Here is a 19,232-nt window from a genome sequence, read left to right as displayed (position 1 = left end):
GTTATGTTACCACAGTGACTATTGAATCACCACAAAAGATCAATTACTATTGTTGTTGTGTTACCATAGCAACTATAGAATCGCCACAACAGATCGATTACTATAGTTGTTGTGGTACCATAGCAACTATAGAATCACCACAACAGATCGATTACTATAGTTGTTGTGTTACCGCAGCGACTATAGAATCACCACAACAGATCAACAACTATTGTTGTTGTGTTACCATAGCAACTATAGAATCACCACAACAGATAAATTACTATTGTTGTTGTGTTGCCATAGCAACTATAGAATCACCACAACAGATCGATTATTATAGTTGTTGTTACCATGGCAACTATATAATCACCACAACAGATCAATTACTATTGTTGTTGTGTTTACATTTACATTTAGTCATTTAGTAGACACTTTTATCCAAAGCGACTTACAAATGAGAAGGAAGCAATTTACATAACTATAAGAGCAACAATGAATAAGTGCTGTAGGAAAGTTTCAGGTATGTAAAGTGTAAGTAGCAAAACAATAGTATTTTTATTTAAATTTTTTTGTAATACAGTTAGCAGTGGAGCCAGATAGGCAATTGCAGATTAGTAAGGAAAGTGGAGACTAAATAGTTGAGTTTTTAGTCGTTTCTTGAAGACAGCGAGTGACTCTGCCGTTCTGATGCAGTTAGGGAGTTCATTCCACCAACTGGGCAGATTGAATGCGAAAGTTCGGGAAAGTGATTTCTTCCCTCTTTGGGATGGAACCACGAGGCGACGTTCATTCACAGAACGCAAGTTTCTGGAGCGCACATACATCTGCAGAAGTGAGAGCAGATAAGAAGGAGCAAATCCAGAAGTCGCTTTGTAAGCAAACATCAGAGCCTTGAATTTGATGCGGGCAGCAACTGACAGCCAGTGCAAACGGATGAGCAGCGGAGTGACATGTGCTCTTTTAGGTTCATTAAAGACCACTCGTACTGCTGCGTTCTGAAGCAGCTGAAGAGGTTTAATAGAGTTAGCTGGAAGCCCAGCTAGTAGAGAGTTGCAATAGTCCAGTCTGGAGTAAACAAGAGCTTGAACAAGGAGTTGAGCTGCATGTTCAGATAGGAAGGGTCGGACCTTTCTGATGTTATAGAGAGTGAATCTGCAAGATCGAGCAGTTCTAGAAATGTGGTCAGAGAAGTTTAGTTGGTCATCAATCGTTACTCCAAGGCTTTTCACCATTTTGGATGCAGTAATGGTTGCCCCATCCATGTGAATTGAAATGTTATGATGTAGAGTCGGGTTGGAAGAAACTTCAAGCATTTCCGTGTTACCATAGCAACTATAGAATCCCCACAACATATCAATTGTACAGTATGGTTCAAAAACACTGTAGTATGTACTATATATTACTATAGTATTTTGCATATGAGGAATCACAAACAAGACAAGCAATTTATCTAATTTCTTGTTAAATGAATGTCTAGTCAGTGAAATAATGCAGTCTAATCTAAAATAAAGGGGGATAACATAAGAACAGCCTGTTATTCAATGCTGTAATCAATATAGTGTAAGAAACGCATCTCTGAAAGTCAATGATAACTGTATAAGAACATGCTGTAATATGAGTGGATATTCAATCTTTTCACATAAATGAAAACCAAGTCATAATCAACAATTGCAGATGAAGCCCTGAATGTACCTGTCATTTATTAAACATAAAGCATGTCAAATCTCTAATATTGTCCATAGTTGACTGTGACTCACCCGGCTCAGGCATGGTCCAGGGCTCACATAAGAGCAGTTCACTGGGTTCAGAAGGTTTGCCCACTCCTATAATATTGGCTGCAAAAACTCGAAACTGGTAAAAATGTCCTTCCTGAAGACCCGTCAGCTAAAACAAAACAGACAAAAATAAAGCTAAAATAAAAGACAAAACGAAATTCATTCATTCATTTTCTTGTCGGCTTTGTCCCTTTATTAATCCGGGGTCTCCACAGTGGAATGAACCGCCAACTTATCCAGCATGTTTTTACGCAGTGGATGCCCTTCCAGCCACAACCCATTTCTGAGAAACATCCAAACACACTCATTCACACTCATACACTACGGACAATTTAGCCTTCCCAATTCACCTGTACTGCATGTGTTTGGACTGTGGGGGAAACCGGAGCACCCGGAGGAAACCCACACGAACGCAGGAAGAACATGCAAACTCCACACAGAAACGCCAACTGACCTAGCCAAGGCTCAAACCAGTGACATTCTTGCTGTGAGGTGACAGCACTACCTACTGCGCCACTGCGTTGCCTAATCAAATTTTATTATAATTATAATTATATTTATTTATTTTATTAATTTTTTGTTATATTTATTTCAACATGTAAATGTTTTTTTTTTATGGTTTTTCATTTAAATTCTATAGTTTAGTAACCAGTAATTAAGTCTGTCCAGAGAGAAGTGTTTATCTCCAGCCCATTGATCCGCTGGTTGACATCTATATGGAGGAGAATTAGGCCTGAGAGCTGCTTATCCCATAAACACAGCTTTTCTGTAATGACAAGTGGCCACCTAGACACACACGTAATTGGGATTGGATTTAGGAAAACAGGCCTTTTAGAGCCTTTAGACCCGTGATTAACCATTGCCTGAATCCTCTTATCATATCAGAGGCTTATCTGAGAGCTGCAGGACAGAGCGCCTCCAGCAGAGGGCAGATTTACGCACACATGTTCACTGTGTGTTTTAAAGGGCACCTATTATGCAGAGATCACTTTTATAAGGGGTTTAAACACAGTTGTGTGGCAGGATTATGTGATAACCAGCATCTAATGGTAAAAATGAATTAAGAAACATTAAGTGTTCTGCAGAAACATCTTCCTTTGTGCGTGTCATCAGAGGGGAAAATCGCCAACTACTATGGCCGCCGACTATCTCTCCCTCATTAGCATAGGATGTTAGTCTTGTTTTTGAATCTGCCACTATGCTGACACTATGCTTGTGTAGCTCCGCCCTCTTTTGAAAAGAGCACAATCTCATTTGAATTTAAAGTGAAAGTCACAAAAATATCAAGCCAGACCAGTCTCAAGAATTATACATTTACAAAATAAAATGCATACATGCATAGCACAATTCACATTTACAAAATCTATAAAATGTAATTCATGAATACAACACACAATTTGTGAATTCACGAGTAAAATTATTAGTCTACGAATTTTGTATTTGTGTATTTTTTAATCGTGTTTTGAATTTACGAATTTGATTTGTGTGTTTTTGAATCGTGTTTCGAATTTGCAAATTGAATTTTTGTATTTACGAATTGTGTTTTGATTTTACGAATTAGATGTGTATTTTTGTATCGTATTTTTATTTTATGAATCGGAAGTGTTTATTCACCAATTGTGTTTTGAAATTACGAATTGGATTTGTGTATTTTTGAATCAAGTTTTTATTTTACTAATTGGAATTGTGTATTTACGAATTGTGTTTTGAATTTACGAATTGGAATTGTGTATTTCAAATTGTGTTTCGAATTTACGCACCTGATTTGTGCATTTATAAATTGTGTTTTTATTTTACGAATTGGATTTGGGTATTTTTGTATCGTATTTTTATTTTATGAATTGGAAGTGTTTATTCACCAATTGTGTTTTGAATTTACGAATTGGATTTGGGTATTTTTGAATCATGTTTTTAATTTACGAATTGGAATTGTGTATCACGAATTGCGTTTTGAATTTCCAAATTAGATATGTATATTTGAATCATGTTTTGAATTTACAACTTGGATTTGTGTATTTTTTAATCGTGTTTTGAATTTGCGAATTGGATTTGTGTATTTACAAATTGTGTTTGGAATTTACGAATTGCATTTGTGTGTTTTTTTAAGCGTGTTTTGAATTTATAAATTGGATTTATGTATTTTTTAAGCTTACTTTGAAGTAAAAAATTGCATTTGTGTATTTATGAATCGTGTTTTGATCCTACGAATTGGATTTGTGTATTTATGAATCATGTCTAGAAATTACAAATTGGATTTGCGCATTTACGAAACATGTCTAGAATTTATGAATTGGATTTGTGTATTTTTAAGCATGTTTTGAATTTACTAAATGGATTTATGTATTTATAAATTGTGTTTTGAATTTACGAATTAGATTTGTGTATTTATGAATTGTGTTTTGAATTTACGAATTAGATTTGTATATTTATGAATAGTGTTGTGTAAATTTCCAAATGATTGTGTATTTTTGTTGCGTGTTTTGAATTTACGAACTGGATTTGTGTATTTATGAAATCTTATAAATTGGACTTTGTAAGTGTGAATTGTGTGGTGGATGTATTAATTTTATTTTGTAATTGTATTATTTTTTAAACTGATCTGGCTCTATACTAAAAAGCCACAATTAGGATAAAAGCCTAAAAGGGTCAGTTTCAGAGAGTTATAAAACAAAATTTGATGGTATTTTGAGCTGATGCTTCACTACACGCTCTAGGGACATCAGAAACTTATTCACATCTTGTGTAAAGAAGGAAAATAGGTCTCCTTTAATGAAGCTGGACAGGAGCCGCGAATGTGTGTGTGTCTCATTAACATGGGATTCACATGCGACAGGCTCAGAGATCAATGTTCTTAATTGACATGATGCAGTCTGAAACATCCCGTGAGTGAAATAACCTCGTCTTGTCCCTCGAACAGTTTTTCTGCTGATGTTAATAGGAGGAGACTGAAGGCTGAAGTAGTGAAGGATTGTGTCCATCAGAGGGCGCTGTGCACTCATCACACGCTATACTAACACATAAACCCTGATTAACTCTTTCCTTTCTATTCTTGCATTTCTTCTTTCATGTTTATTTATTCTCAATCATTTCCTTTTCTTTCGTTTTGTATCTCTTTTCTCATTTTTATTCATTACTTTATTTATTTACTCGTCTATTTTTATATTTCTTCTCTCATTTTTTACAATTAATTAATTATGTAATTATTTATTATCTATCTATTTATTATTATTTGTATTTATTTATTCATTTATTTATTTATCTATCTATCTATTTATTCTGTCACCTTTATTTTTATGTTTCTAATTTTCATATTTATTAATCTTTTTATTTATTTATTCGTTCATTTATTCTCTTACTTTTTTCTCTCTTTTTATATTCTTCTCTCATATTTATTTATTCCTTGTTCTTTTGTCTTTTTTCTCTTTATATTTATATTTTTTCTCATATTTAATTATTTATTTATTCATTCATTCATTCATTCATTCATTCATTCATTCATTCATTCATTCTATTTTCTTTTTTTCTATTCTTTCTCACTTATTTATTATCTTTCTTTTTTCTACTTACATAATTCTTCTCCCCCTCTCTTTCTTTTCATATTTATTCTCATTAATTTTTTCACTCTTTTCTTTATTTTTATATTTCTTCTCTCATAATTGTTTCTTCTCCAACTCTTTATCTCTTTTGTTTCTATTTTTATATGTACTGTTTCATATTTATTCATTCTCTCTTCTCTATTTTTATATTTCTTCTATCATATTTTTATGTATTTATTTACTTATTCATTAATTTATTCTCTCACTTGTTTCTCTATTTTCATATCCTTATCTCATATTTATTTCTTCTTGCGCTCTTATCTTTTTTCCCTCTATTTTTCTCTTCTTTTCTCTCATATTTATTTATTCATTTATTCTATTTTCTCCATTTTCTCAATTTTTTCTCATTTATTTATTTATTATTTCTCTTTCCTCAATTTTTATGCTTCTTCTCTCATATTTTATTATTCTCCAACTATTTTTCTCTTTTTATATTTACTGTTTCACATTTATTTATTTATTTATTCTCTCTTATATTTTTTCTCTGTTTATATTTATTTTTACATTTCTTCACATTTATTTATTATTCTCTCTTCTCTATTTTTATATTTATTCTCTCATATTTCTTCTCTTTTTGCTATTCTTTCTAATTTATTTGTTTTTTTATATTTCTTCTCATATTTATTTCTTCTCTCTTTTCATATTTCTCCATTAATTTATTTATTTGTTCTCTCTATTTTATTTATTTCTATATTTCTTTTCTCATTCTTCTTTTTTATTTTTTTATTTATTATTTTTTTAATTTTTCCTATTTTTAATGTTTGTTCTCATATTTTATTTATTTATTTATTCCCTCTCTTTCTTCTCATTTTTATATTTATTTTCATATTTATTTATTCTATTATTCTGTATATTATTTTATTCATTCATTAATTTTCCTTCGGCTTAATCCGTATTTATCAGTGGTCACCACAGCGGAATGAACTGCTAACTTATCGAGCATATGTTTTGTACAGTGGATGTCATTCCAGCTGCAACCGAGTACTGTACACACTCACACACACACTCATACACTACGGCCAATTTAGTTCATCAATTCATGCAAACTCCACACAGAAATGTCAACTGACCCAGCCGGGACTCGAACCAGCAACCTTTTTGCTTTGAGGCCACAGTACTAACCACTGAGCCACCGTGTTGCCTATATTATTTTAATTAAACTACATTTATTTAAACATGTCAGAATAATGTGTTAGTAAACAACACAACAGTTAAAAATTGACACGCTGCATTGGTTAGCATGTATCTGCTTTAATCCTACTTTAAAACTCAATATAGATCTCAAATTAAACATCACTTTCTCTAACAGTGACTTTTTCATCACACCACTAATGCCATGTTAACGCTAGAGCACAGGCTAATTAAACAGTGAAAACAATTAAAAATAAACAAGTTAATTAAGTCTCCATGGACACAGCGGTTGCTCAGTGACACGTTTAAAGTGAGAAAGCACAGACAAAGGCAGATGAGTAGGTTCACCTTTGCCCTGTGTGGCTGTATTGAAATATCTGCACTGAACAAACTCAGCAAATGAACAGTTGTTCAGTTATATAGAACAATGCGGTGTGTGTTAAATGATTCATTGATCTCATTATCTCTTTTGATCTTCAATGAAAATAACTTCTCGGATTGGTGATCATACAAATGAGGGCGGGGTCAACCTGTCACTCACGTGAGATCGACCCATAGCAAACCACAATGGGTCTGGTATGAAGTGTGTTATCTTAAACGCTTCATACACTCAACAGTCAGAGCAGAAGGGAAGGAGTGGCTGGTAAAGAGGAGGAGCTGCTGATTAAGGGGAGGAGCTACTAAATACAGAGTAGAGCTCTTGTAAAAGGGGAGGGGCTAGTGGTTAATGGGAGGAGCTACTGAAAACAGGAAGGAGCTCTTGTAAAAGGGGAGGGGCTATTGATTAAAGGGAAGAACTACTGAACAGAGGGAGAAGCTCTTGAAAAGGGGAGGGGCTACTGGTTAAGGGGCGTAGCTTCTGAATACAGGGAGGAGCTCTTGTAAATGAGGAGGGGCTACTGGTTAAGGGGAGGAGCTACTGAATACAGGGAGGAGCTCTTGTAAAAGGGGAGGAGCTCCTGATAAAGGAGAGGGACAACTGAATACAGCGAGAAGTTCTTCTAAAAGGGGTGGAGCTCCTAATAAAGCGGAGGGGTTATTCTAAAAGGGGAGGGGCTATAGATCAAGGGGAAGATTACTATTAAAAGGGAGGAGCTGCTGTTAAAGGGAAGGCGCTGCTGATAAAGGGGAGGAATTGCTGAAAAATGTTGAGGAGCTGCTTAATAATGGGAGGGGTTCATCTGAAGGGAAGGGTAGTTGATAAAGGGGAGGGGCTGCTGATTAAGGGGAGGATCTACTGAATACAGATAAGAGCTCTTGTTTAAGGGGAGGGGCTACTGGTTAAGGGAAGGAACTACTGAATAGAGGGAAGAGCTCTTGTAAAAGGGGAGGAGCTCCTAATAAAGGGGAGATGCAACTGAATACAAAGAGGAGTTCTTCTAAAAGGGGAGGAGCTTCTGATAAAAGGAAGGGGTAACTATAAAAGGGGAGGGGCTGCTATTATTGGGTAGGAGTAGCTGAAAAGTGGGAGGAACTGCTGAATACAAGCAGGAGCTCCTGTAAAAGAGGAGCCGCTGCTGATAATAGGGAGGGAAAGCTGTTATTGGGGTGGAGCTGCTGAAAAAATGGGAGGATCTGTTGAGTACAGGGAGTAGCTCTTATAAAAGGAGAGGGGCTGTTGATAAATGGGAGGGGCAGCTGAATAATGGGAGGAGCTGCTGAATACAAGGAGGAGCTCTTATGAAAAGGGAGGGGCTGCTGTTATTAGGGAGGAGCAGCGGAATAATGGGAGGCACTGCTGGATACAGGGAGGAGCTAATGTAAAAAGGGAAGAGCTGCCAAAAAAGGGGAGGGGCTGCTGAAAATGGGCAGAGTGCTGAATACAGGGAGGAGCTCTTATAAAAGGGGAGGGGCTCTTGATAAACAGGAGGAGCTGCGGATTAATGGGAGGAGCTTCTGAATACAAGGAGGAGCTCTTATAAAGAGGGAGGAGCTGGGGATTGGGAGAGGCTGCTGAATAAAGGGGGGGAGTGTTGTTATTTGGGAGGAGCTGCTGATTAAGAGAAGGAGCTGCTGAATAATAGGAGGAGCTGCTGGTAAAGGGAAGGGCCTGCTGTCATTAGGGAGGAGCAGCTGAATAATGGGTGGAGCTGCTGAATACAGGAAAGAGCTTTTTATCAAAGGGGAGGGGCTACTGAGTAAGGGGAGGAGTTGCTGATTAAAGGGAGGGGCTGCTGTTATTGGGGAGGAGCTACTGAAAATTGGGAGAACCAGCTAAATACAAGGAGGAGCTCTTGTAAAAAGGGAGAAGCTGCTGATATAGGGGAGGGGCTGCTGAAAAAGGGAGGAGCTGCTGATTAAGAGGAGGAGCTGCTGATTAAAGAGAAGGGCTGCTGAAAAAAGGAAGAGGGCTGCTGACTAAGAGGAGGGGGTGCTGTTATTAAAGCTATTGGGGCTATTGGCAGCTAAGGCTGGATTATTACGTTTATTTCGGATTTTGCAAACAAAATTCTCTGCCGCTTCATGATGGTAAATGCAGTTATGACAGGTTTATTTACTAGTATAGTATATATCGCTAGTTTGGGTTTTTGTGACAACCATTAAACGTCATTTGCCATTTGGAACAACACTAAATGGTTGAGTGTATACGTGCTTGGAATGAACAGTTGATTAATTTTGTGCTTTTAACATGCATCCTAGAGTTCCCATTCAGCATATTTTCCTTGTGAAATCCCAAAATGTGAAGAACAGAAGATGGAAGTGTAGAATCTGAGCTGACCTTATAGACTCTCTCTTTCACAGGCTTGACGTTGACCTCTCTCCAGATGCTCTCTGATTTCTGCCTCTGGTCCAGGTAGTATCCGCGCACAGGGTCTCCTCCATGATTGACAGGTGCTCTCCAGCCAATCACCATCTCCGCTCTGCTGCAGTTCAGCACAGAGATGGCCGATGGACATGAAGGAACATCTGCAGTAATGAAGAAAGGAAAGGTCAAAGGTTACAGAACACAAACCATTTTGACCAGTAAATTCATATGCTGCATCCCAATTTGGATACTGTCTGTCATAATATTAGTCAAAAATACAATATCATAGAATGTTAAAAATGAGCTCTCCGAAGTTACCCGGATGGTCTACTATTTTTGGTAAAATTTCTCAGTGCAGATCTGTGCTTACTCTAATGGCTAATATTGTTGTGAACTGATACTCTGAGGAATTAACACACGTCCATCTTCATGTAAAGATTGTACTTTATTATAAGCCCACTTGTTAACCGGAACATGCTATAACATACAACCTCGTGGTATGTTCCTCATGCATAACTAATGAGGAGTGCATTCTTAAAGGAGCCGACACATTGAAGTGCAACACTTTATAAACACACAAATCACTTATATTTATAAGACAGATCATCTGTCACAATGATCTACAAATATTACCCACAACACATTGAGGAGGAGCTGCTGAATAAGGGGAGGGGCTATTGGCAGCTAAGGCTGGATTATTATATTTATATCAAGTTGCGCGAAAAAATTGATTAATTTTCCTACGGCTTAGTCCCTTTATTGATCAAAAATAAGAGCATCACATTTCCGACACATATCTTTTATTATTATGTGCAATATAATGTTATAGGTCAGTGATGGAGAATAAAAACATGTAGCTACAAGCATAAATCGTATGAATAAGAAGTCTACATACACTCTAAATAAGGAACATTACCATTTTTTAGCAAATGTCTGATGGTAAATCATACTAAATGTTTAATATTTTAGGTCCGTTTGGTTACCTAAATCATTTACATTTGCTAAATGCCAGAATAATGAGAGAATTTGTTTTATGAGAATGTTTATTAATTTCTACACAGTCAAAAGTTTACACACATTTACTTGGTATTTTGTTAAGCTTTTAAACTGTATAACTTTGGTCAAGTGTTTTGGGTCTCCTTCAACAAGCTTCTCTCAATAGTTTGCAGGAATTTTGGCCCGATCCTCCTGACAGAATTGCTGTAACTGAGTCAGATTTGTCTTGCTCTCTCAAGATTTTTCAACTCTTCTCACAAATTTTCTATAGGATTGAGATCAGGGCTTTGTGATGGCCACTCCAAAACAATCACTCTGTTGTCCTTAAAGCACATTTGAACTAATTTGGCAGTATGCTTAAGTTCATGGTCTGCTTGGAAGAGCCATTTGTGGCCAAGTTTTAACTTCCTGGCTGATGTCTTGAGATGTTGCTTCAGTATTTCTCCATAATGTTCTTTCTTCATGATGCCATCTATGCTGTGAAGTGGACCAGTCCCTCCTGCAGCAAAACAGCCCCACAACATGATGCTGCCGCCCCCATACTTCACAGTTGGGATGGTGTTGCTAGGCTTGTAAGCTTTCCCCTTTGGCCTCCAAATGTATCACTGCTCATTATGGCCAAACAGTTCAATCTTAGTTCCATCAGAGCACAGGACATGTCTCCAAACATTATTCCCAGTGACATTAAGCAAGTTGTAATCTGGCTATGTTATTGATTCTGGCTTTTTGATTTCCTCATGTTGTCACACAAGGAAGCAGTGTGTTTAAGCTTTTCCTATTCTACAGTTGTGCCCCCAATTAACTCAAATGTTGTCAATTAGCCAATCAGAAACTTCCAAAACCTTGACATCATCATCTGAGCTGTTCCGGAGGCAGAATAATCTTATTGTGTGTTAACTTGACTTTCAAGAAGAGTTATAACCATTTCTCAAACAATCTCTCTCTCATTATTCTGCTATTAAGCAGAACAGAAACACATTTGATAATCCTGACTTAATCCTGACCTAAAAGAGAAAAAGTTTAGTCACATTAACATCTGACTCTTTTAAAATGGTTATGTGCCTTTTTATACTGTATATGTAAACTTCTGGTTTCAACTGTGTGTGTGTGTGTGTGTGTGTATATATATATATATATATATATATATATATATATATATATATATATATATATATATATATATATATATATATATATATATATATATATATATAATAATTATTTTTTTACTTATTTATATAATTTGATACGTATTTATTTGAATGTACGGTTTTGGTTTTCAGTGTTGTCATGTTTTAATCTTAAAATGTATTTAGTCATGTTTACAGCTTTAAATTCACACTTAAATGTATGTTTTAAAAAAAGCTACATGGCTTTTGCATCAGCCCAACGCATCATGTGTTAGATTTGTTTCAACCTTTTAACTCTAAGCATTAAAACCACAGCAATTAATTCAGCACTAACCCTTAAACATAATGCACAATCAATTGAAGGACTGTAAATTTGCCATAATGGATCCAATTCTGCATTCCCTCAACACAAAGATTAAAACCTATTCCTGCTCTTTTTTTGCTGACATGCAACCTCAACTACCTCCATCAGGCAATTAAAACTGTTTGCATCTAGTTATTTATGTGCACTTGATTAATTCCAAATGTGGCAAAACTACATAAACCGAAGAGAGGCTTCAGCTAAAAGTACTGAATACCCCTGGGCTTTAACTCCACTAATATGATCAGACAGTGATGGGTGGGAACTTCTGGTCATCGTAATAATTAATGAAACGTTTTCTGTGTTTTGAGTGAGAGGATAATGTTTGATGCTCACAGATGGAACGTTTGTCCGGATCCGACCTCACATTAATGCAGGAGAGTCTGAATGAATGAACATTACATGTGAAGCTCCTCTGCACACAGTATGATGAAGATTAAAGCACACACCAGCAGTAACTGACTACAGAAAACACAAGTGGACTTTCATCTTCTCTCATTACAAAGAACATGTTTACATGGACCATCTTAAAGATTATAATGGAACTTTAGTAATATTGCAATTGTAATATTTTAAATGCAATAATTCAATCTAAATAATGTGATTAAGCTCATATTAAAATGGGTGGCGTATGCTAATTTTAATCAAAGTATACAGGCATGTCAACACTTTATTCATATTGTTGTCCAAAATGAGGGAGGCAGTACAGTGTGCCGTCTGTCGAATGCACTTTCAATGAGCTCTGTCTCTTTCTTGGTCTTTATTTTGCCCTTTAAAGGTCATGTATGTAATTTTTTGATGCTTTTAAATTACAAAAATAAGATAAACAACACTTTTATGCACCAGTGCAATGTGGCACCAGGTGCGACACTAGTCAATAGTATCTGGATGCAGCCTTTATGATGCAAGCTGAGATTGCATCACTCTGCGATGCAGTCAGACACAATACACTCAAATGGAGCTAGTGACGTCTCTGTGAGGGATAGGGTTAGGGGTGGGGTTAGGTGAGCACAATGAAAAGCATTGGATGAAGCTCAGATTGCACTGCACCAGGTCTGCATTCAGACCCCTTTCCTTTTATTTTGTTGCTATTTTCAGCCTGGCGCAGGTTTTATTTTCATGTTTTGTGTCAAATTAGTTAAACAGCATTTGTATTTGCGCCTATTTGTGCACCCATAGGTGTGCCGGTCTGAAAACGAGGTGCAATGTTGGTTTATTACGACTTTGAGGAGACCATTGTCCAACTAAAAGCTGCTCTATAGTCAATGGCGCAAGTTTCATGTGTCATTTTAAGAATGAGTTAGTGATATGCGCCTATGCGAGTCCAAAACGCACATACTCATTGCTTAATAAACACACAGGGATGCACATCAGTACACAAACATCTTTAAATATGAAAAACTAAAGGATTAAAATAGAAAAACAATATTATCGTCTATATACACTGTCTGGCCACTTTATTAGGTACTCCTGTCCGACTGCTCGTTAATGCAAATTTGTAATCAGCCAATCACATGTCAGCAACTTAATGCATTTAGACGTGGACATGGTCAAGGCGATCTGCTGCAGTTCAAAGTGAGCATCAGAATGGGGAAGAAAGGGGATTTAAGTGATTTTGAACGTGGTATGGTTGTTGTTGGTGTCCAGCTGGTCTGAGTATTTAAGAAACTGCTGTTCCATTGGGATACACACAACCTTCTCTGGGGTTTACAGAGAATAGCAGATGGGCTACACAAGCAGAATACGACAGCGTGAATCTTCTTAGACTGGTTTCTTAAACATGACAATAAGTTCACTGGACTCAAATGGCCTCCACAGTCACCAGATCTCATTCCAATAGAGCACATTTGGGATGTAGTGGAACGGGAGATTGGCATCATGGATGTGCAGCCGAGAAATCTACAGCAGCTGTGTGATGCTATCATGTCAATATGGAGCAAAATCTCTGAGGAATATGTCCAGTTCCTTGTTGAATCTATGCCATTAAGGCAGTTCTGAAGGCAAAAGGGAGTCCAACCTGGTACTAGTAAGGTGTACCTAATAAAGTGGCCGGTGAGTGTAAATATATAAAGGCAGGTATTATTTGGTACTTTGGTCATTTATTTCGGTAATTTGGCATCATCAGGGAATCGGTTTGAATTTCCGCTTAGTGAAAAACCCATTAGTGTTCTATTTGGGACGACATTACATTCATATACTATGCTGTTAAGTGTGTAAGTAAATAGTGAATAAGTGCATAGTGTATAGTGTGCCATTTAGGACGCAGCTATCATCTTTCATTTCAGTAATGGAGTTTGCATCAATTTATGTGGGCATGACCAATCATTTTATGTCATGGCATTGTTAGATGGTTGCTAGACCATTTGTTATTGTTGTTACATCATTGCTAGGCAGATTGTAGGCTTATTAGTGTAACAGAACAGTGGGAACTTCTTGTCACTGTAATGATTATTGAAACTATATTTTCTGTGTTTTGAGTTATGATAGTGGAATCATGGAGTTAAAAGAAACCTTTTCTTTCTTACTTTCTTTTGGTTGATGTGTGTTTGATGCTTACAGATGAAGCATTTGTCCAAAAAAACTGGTCCCACTTTATGTCAAGTGGCCTTAAATAATATGCACTTACACTGAAATTATTATTTCATAACAATGTGCTTATTGTGTTTACATTGTATTTATGCTTGACTAAATGCCTGCATATAAATACATCTTTAATGATTGTTTGTAATTACCCTTGTAATTACACTGTTTACCATCCTTTACTCTTTAATGCAGCTTTTAACTTTCACATACCACCAAAACTTCCCCTAACCCTACCATTATCCCACTTCAAGAGCACCAGAAGTGTTCTGCAATACATTACGAACATAATGCAAGTACATTGTATTCATATTTTGATGTAAGTACACTTAATTAATTCTTAGCTAATTCCAAGTCATGGCATTGCTAGGGCATTTGTTATTGTTGTTACTGCGTTGCTAGGCAGTTTGTAGGCTTATTAGAGGAACTATTATTAGTGGGAATTTCTTAGTTCCCATATTAGTGGGAACTTCTTGTCACTGTAATAATTATTGAAACTATATTTTCTGTTTTTTGAGTGACGATAGTGGAATCATGGAGTTAAAAGAAACCTTTTCTTTCTTACTTTCTTTTGGTTGATGTGTGTTTGATGCTTACAGATGAAGCATTTGTCCAAAAAAACTGGTCCCACTTTATGTCAAGTGGCCTTAAATAATATGCACTTACACTGAAATTATTATTTCATAACAATGCGCTTGTGTTTACATTGTATATATGCTTGATTAAATGCCTGCATACAATGACATCTTTAATGATTGTTTGTAATTACCCTTGTAATTACACTGTTTACCATCCTTTACTCTTTAATGCAGCTTTAAACTTTCACATACCACCAAAACTTTCCCTTTATCCCACTTTAAGAGCACCAGAAGTGTTCTGCAATACATTACGAACATAATGCAAGTACATTGTATTTATATTTTGATGTAAGTACACTTAATTAATTCTTAGTTAATTCCAAGTCATGGCATTGCTAGGGCATTTGATATTGTTGTTACTGCATTGCTAGGCAGTTTGTATGCTTATTAGTGTAACTGAGCCCAGTCAAAACAGCCCAGACGCTGTCTCTCTCTCTGGAGAAAGCTAACTCACAGCTTTATAAATACATAAACAGTTATCTAGAGTGTATGCAGACAGTCAGGTGCACTTAAGAAAAGCCGGCGTCATGTTTAAAGCTTTCTGGTTCAGCGGCTGGTCAAACTCTTACTCAGTGCTGCTTTGACTCGAATGACAGGAGACTCTTCAGAGTAGATGCTGTTTCCAGATACGCCCACAGACTTCACCCGAAACACATACTGCTTATTGCTCTTCAGGCCGTCAACGGTGAACCTGAGGGAAGACGACATGTTTAACTAAAGCCCTTTCAGTGAGAATCCTGGATGGAGAATGCTTTTGTCAAGATTTCTGATGGGTTATGTATTGTACAGGCCTTCTCTAATTATTTTTTTGGTTGGTTTTAGCACTCTTTAACAAAAAACTACACTGTGAAACATCCTTGTTGCCTTAAATTTTTAAATTGAATCAAATTAACTTCCATTGAACTTATATTATGTTAAATTGACTTAAAACAGTGTGCCTAACTTACAAAATTAAGTTAGAACATTCTTAACTTAGTTACAAAGACCTAAAAACAACCCAGGCTCATTCTGAAAACGTAGTCCCGAGGACGTTTCTGGAGATCGCAAATTATGTAGCCGGAGATACATATGGCTGCATTTTATTTCATTTTTAAGCGAACGATATGGGGCGGTATGACGGCGTTCCTTTTGGCGCTTACTGGCTTTCCCGCAGCAACCAGCTTGTCCAGTTAGCTCGTCGTGTACGTCGTCGCACTTGAGGCGCAGAGAGGAGTTGACGACGACGACAACCGGGTTTAAGTGCGGAGAAAATCAGTTTCAGAAATCAGGTGACACAAAAACAGAATCCAAAAATAAAGTGAACAAGTTCATAACAGGGTGAGAATGTGGTAAAATCCGAAAATGTGTTAGAAATCAGACGAGAGCTTTTCTTTTTCGGCTTTTGTAAACCGGTCAGTTGGGTTTAGGGAAGTAAACAGGCGTGTCAATCGGTTTAATTGGTTGGGTTTAGGGAAGGAGGAAAGTGGGTGGGTGGGTCGATTGGCCGATCGCACAGTCAATCATTGAGTCAGTCGGTCGGTCGACAGCGGCCTTTGGTGGGTTTACGCAAGAACAGCGCAAGTGCGAACTGTACTCGTGAGACATTTGAGATGTAAAAAAGCGCACACAGCGGCCTCTCATGGATACGCGAAAACAAATACTGCAAAAATACAGACTTCCCCGGACGTATTTCACAGTCTCCAGAAAAGTCCATGGGACTTCATTTTCAGAATGAGCCTGGGTTGCCTAAAAACATATGCTGTCAGGACGAATTGATCATATAGCTTTTACAGTGTAGTTTCAAAACACACAAACTCACAGCATACATGTTCTCATATATTCATATGCAGGAAAAACACAAAGGAAAAAACACAAATTGTTAAAGTAAAAGCCTACTTACCTTACATATATATACATTTAAATCTACAGTATATATATATATATATATATATATATATATATATATATATATATATATATATATATATATATATATATATATACCTGACACACGTCTTGTCACCTATCCAAGGTTTAGGAACATCAAATAATAACTTTTAGTTGATCATTTGGCATCAGAAGTGGCTTATATGAAAGGCAAAGGCCTCTAGATGATGCTTCTTGGACCAAAATAAAATCTGATCATGTCTTGAGTGTGAATGATTTCATTAGGACAGTAAGCTCTGACTCTGCTTAGACTAAAGTCTTAAACAGTAATAATGTCCAGTATAGAATATAAAGTCCTGCTGCAGTGGAGACAGAATGAATATTGTGTCTGACTCCATCATGAGCTTGGAGGACTGCATCCATACATCTCTGACATGACTCAAATCACTGATTAATAAAGTCATCTGGAATGAAGAAGAAAGCGTTCAGCAGGACTCCCAGAGTTCATCAAGAGTCTTTGTGTTTATCTTCAATGTCTCCTCCATGCTCAATAATGTTCATGTCTGGTGACTGGGCTGGCCAATCCTGGAGCAGCTTGACCTTCTTTGCTTTCAGGAGCTTTGATGTGGAGGCTGAAGTATGAGGAGGAGCACTATCCTGCTGGAGAATTGTCCCTCTCCTGTGCTTTGTAATGTAATGGGCAGCACAGATGTCTTGATATCTCAGACTGTTGATGTTCCCATCCACTCTGCAGATCTCTCACACACCCCCATCCTGGATGTAATCCCAAACCATGATTTTTTTTTCATCAAACTTGACTGATTTCAATCAGAATCTTGGCTCCATGCTGGTTCCAGTAGGTCTTCTGCAGTATTTGTGATGATTGGGATGCAGCTCAACAGTTGATTCATCAGAAAAATCCTTCTGCCACTTTTTTAAATGATCAACTTGAAGCCAAGTTAATATTTGCTGCTCTTACAACTGGGATTGACGACAAGACTTTTGTCTGGTATTGTAGACCAGAGATGCCCAAACTAGAGCCCACAGGCCACAGTTGGCCCATGGTAACATCTCATTTGGTCCACCATCCCATTTGAGAAGAGAGGGAGAATGGGTGATTATCTTTGACCGTCTATTCCAGCATATGTTTTACACAGCAGATGCCCTTCCAGCCACAACCCAGTGCCGGGAAACACCCATACACACTCATTCATACAAGCACACACGCATGCATACACACACACACAAACACACACACTCATAAACTAAGGCAAATTTAGCTTATCTAATTCCCCTAGAGCACATGTATTTGGACTGTGGGGGAAACCGAAGCACCCAGAGGAAACCCACGCCAACACAGGGAGAACATGCAAACTCCACACAGAAATGCCAACTGACCAAGCCGAGGCTTGAACCAGCGACCTTCTTGCTATGAGGTGACTGAGCCATCATGCTGCACCACACTGATATTGACAGATTAATTCAGGCAAACGTTATAATACAACTAGACATTGTATAGAGAGATGAGCGAGATGCTAATGGTCTAATCCGATTCAATGATCTATGCTAAGCTAAGCTAAAAGAGCGCCAGCCAGACCTGGAGATCATCAAAATGGATTAAAAAATGGTAAAACTCACCTGTTTAACTCTAGGGGAATTGTAAAAAAAAACTGTTTAGCTGTGCCTTTACTGAATAAACAATGTGCTCCGTCCCACATATTTCTTTCTTTTCTTTATTCCTTTAAAATCTGTTTTAACACATTTTAATCTGTTGTTTGTTGTCTTATACCTGATTCTTTTGATCTTGTTTATATAAAGCACTTTGAATGACCATTGTGTATGAAATGTGCTTTAGAAATACTTGCCTTGAATAAAGTGAGGCTATTTCCAAATAAAAAATGGAGTGTTTCTTTAAGATCAGGTGTAAACAGACAACATGCACAAGTACAGACCTGGTTGTGGTGATGGGCTTATTATTGATGGTTTTCCACTGTCCGCTTCCAGCCTCGCTGCAGTACAGATAGTATCCCACAATGCCCTCTGTCACCGCGGGCTCCTTCCACTGCAGCAGCACGGAGCTGTTCGTGTCTCGCATCGGCAAAACACCACTTGGTGGAGCAGGAACTCCTAAATCACAGAGAAACAAAACCAATATCAGTCGTAACACACATGCCTTATCAAATAGAAGTGCACTTAATTTGACTTAATGTGCACTTTGTGGACTTAGTAGTGGACCTCCTGTAATATTGGTAAAAAAAATGCTTATTTAATAATGAAACTTTCCAAATAATATATATATATATATATATATATATATATATATATATATATATATATATATATATATATATATATATATATATATTATATATATATATATATATATATATATATATATATATATATATATATATATATATATATATATATA

General features: G+C 36.8%; 1 protein-coding gene across 1 annotated transcript in view; it reads right to left on the bottom strand.

The window, feature by feature from the left end:
- Positions 1-19,232, bottom strand: part of myom3 (myomesin 3) — a 126,835-nt gene that overhangs the window by 43,141 nt on the left and 64,462 nt on the right. Inside the window, exons 16-19 of the mRNA XM_073925535.1 lie at positions 18,754-18,928; positions 15,505-15,626; positions 9,204-9,391; positions 1,740-1,866 (exon numbers count right to left, since the gene is read on the bottom strand). Of these exons, the coding sequence (XP_073781636.1) occupies positions 1,740-1,866; positions 9,204-9,391; positions 15,505-15,626; positions 18,754-18,928 (612 nt within the window). The remainder of the gene's footprint in view (positions 1-1,739; positions 1,867-9,203; positions 9,392-15,504; positions 15,627-18,753; positions 18,929-19,232) is intronic.

This window comes from Danio rerio, chromosome 16 (assembly GCF_049306965.1).
Source record: "Danio rerio strain Tuebingen ecotype United States chromosome 16, GRCz12tu, whole genome shotgun sequence".
Classification (NCBI taxonomy): Eukaryota; Metazoa; Chordata; class Actinopteri; order Cypriniformes; family Danionidae; genus Danio; species Danio rerio.
Note: the sequence above shows the minus strand (reverse complement) of the source record. Positions and strands in the feature narration are given on the sequence as shown.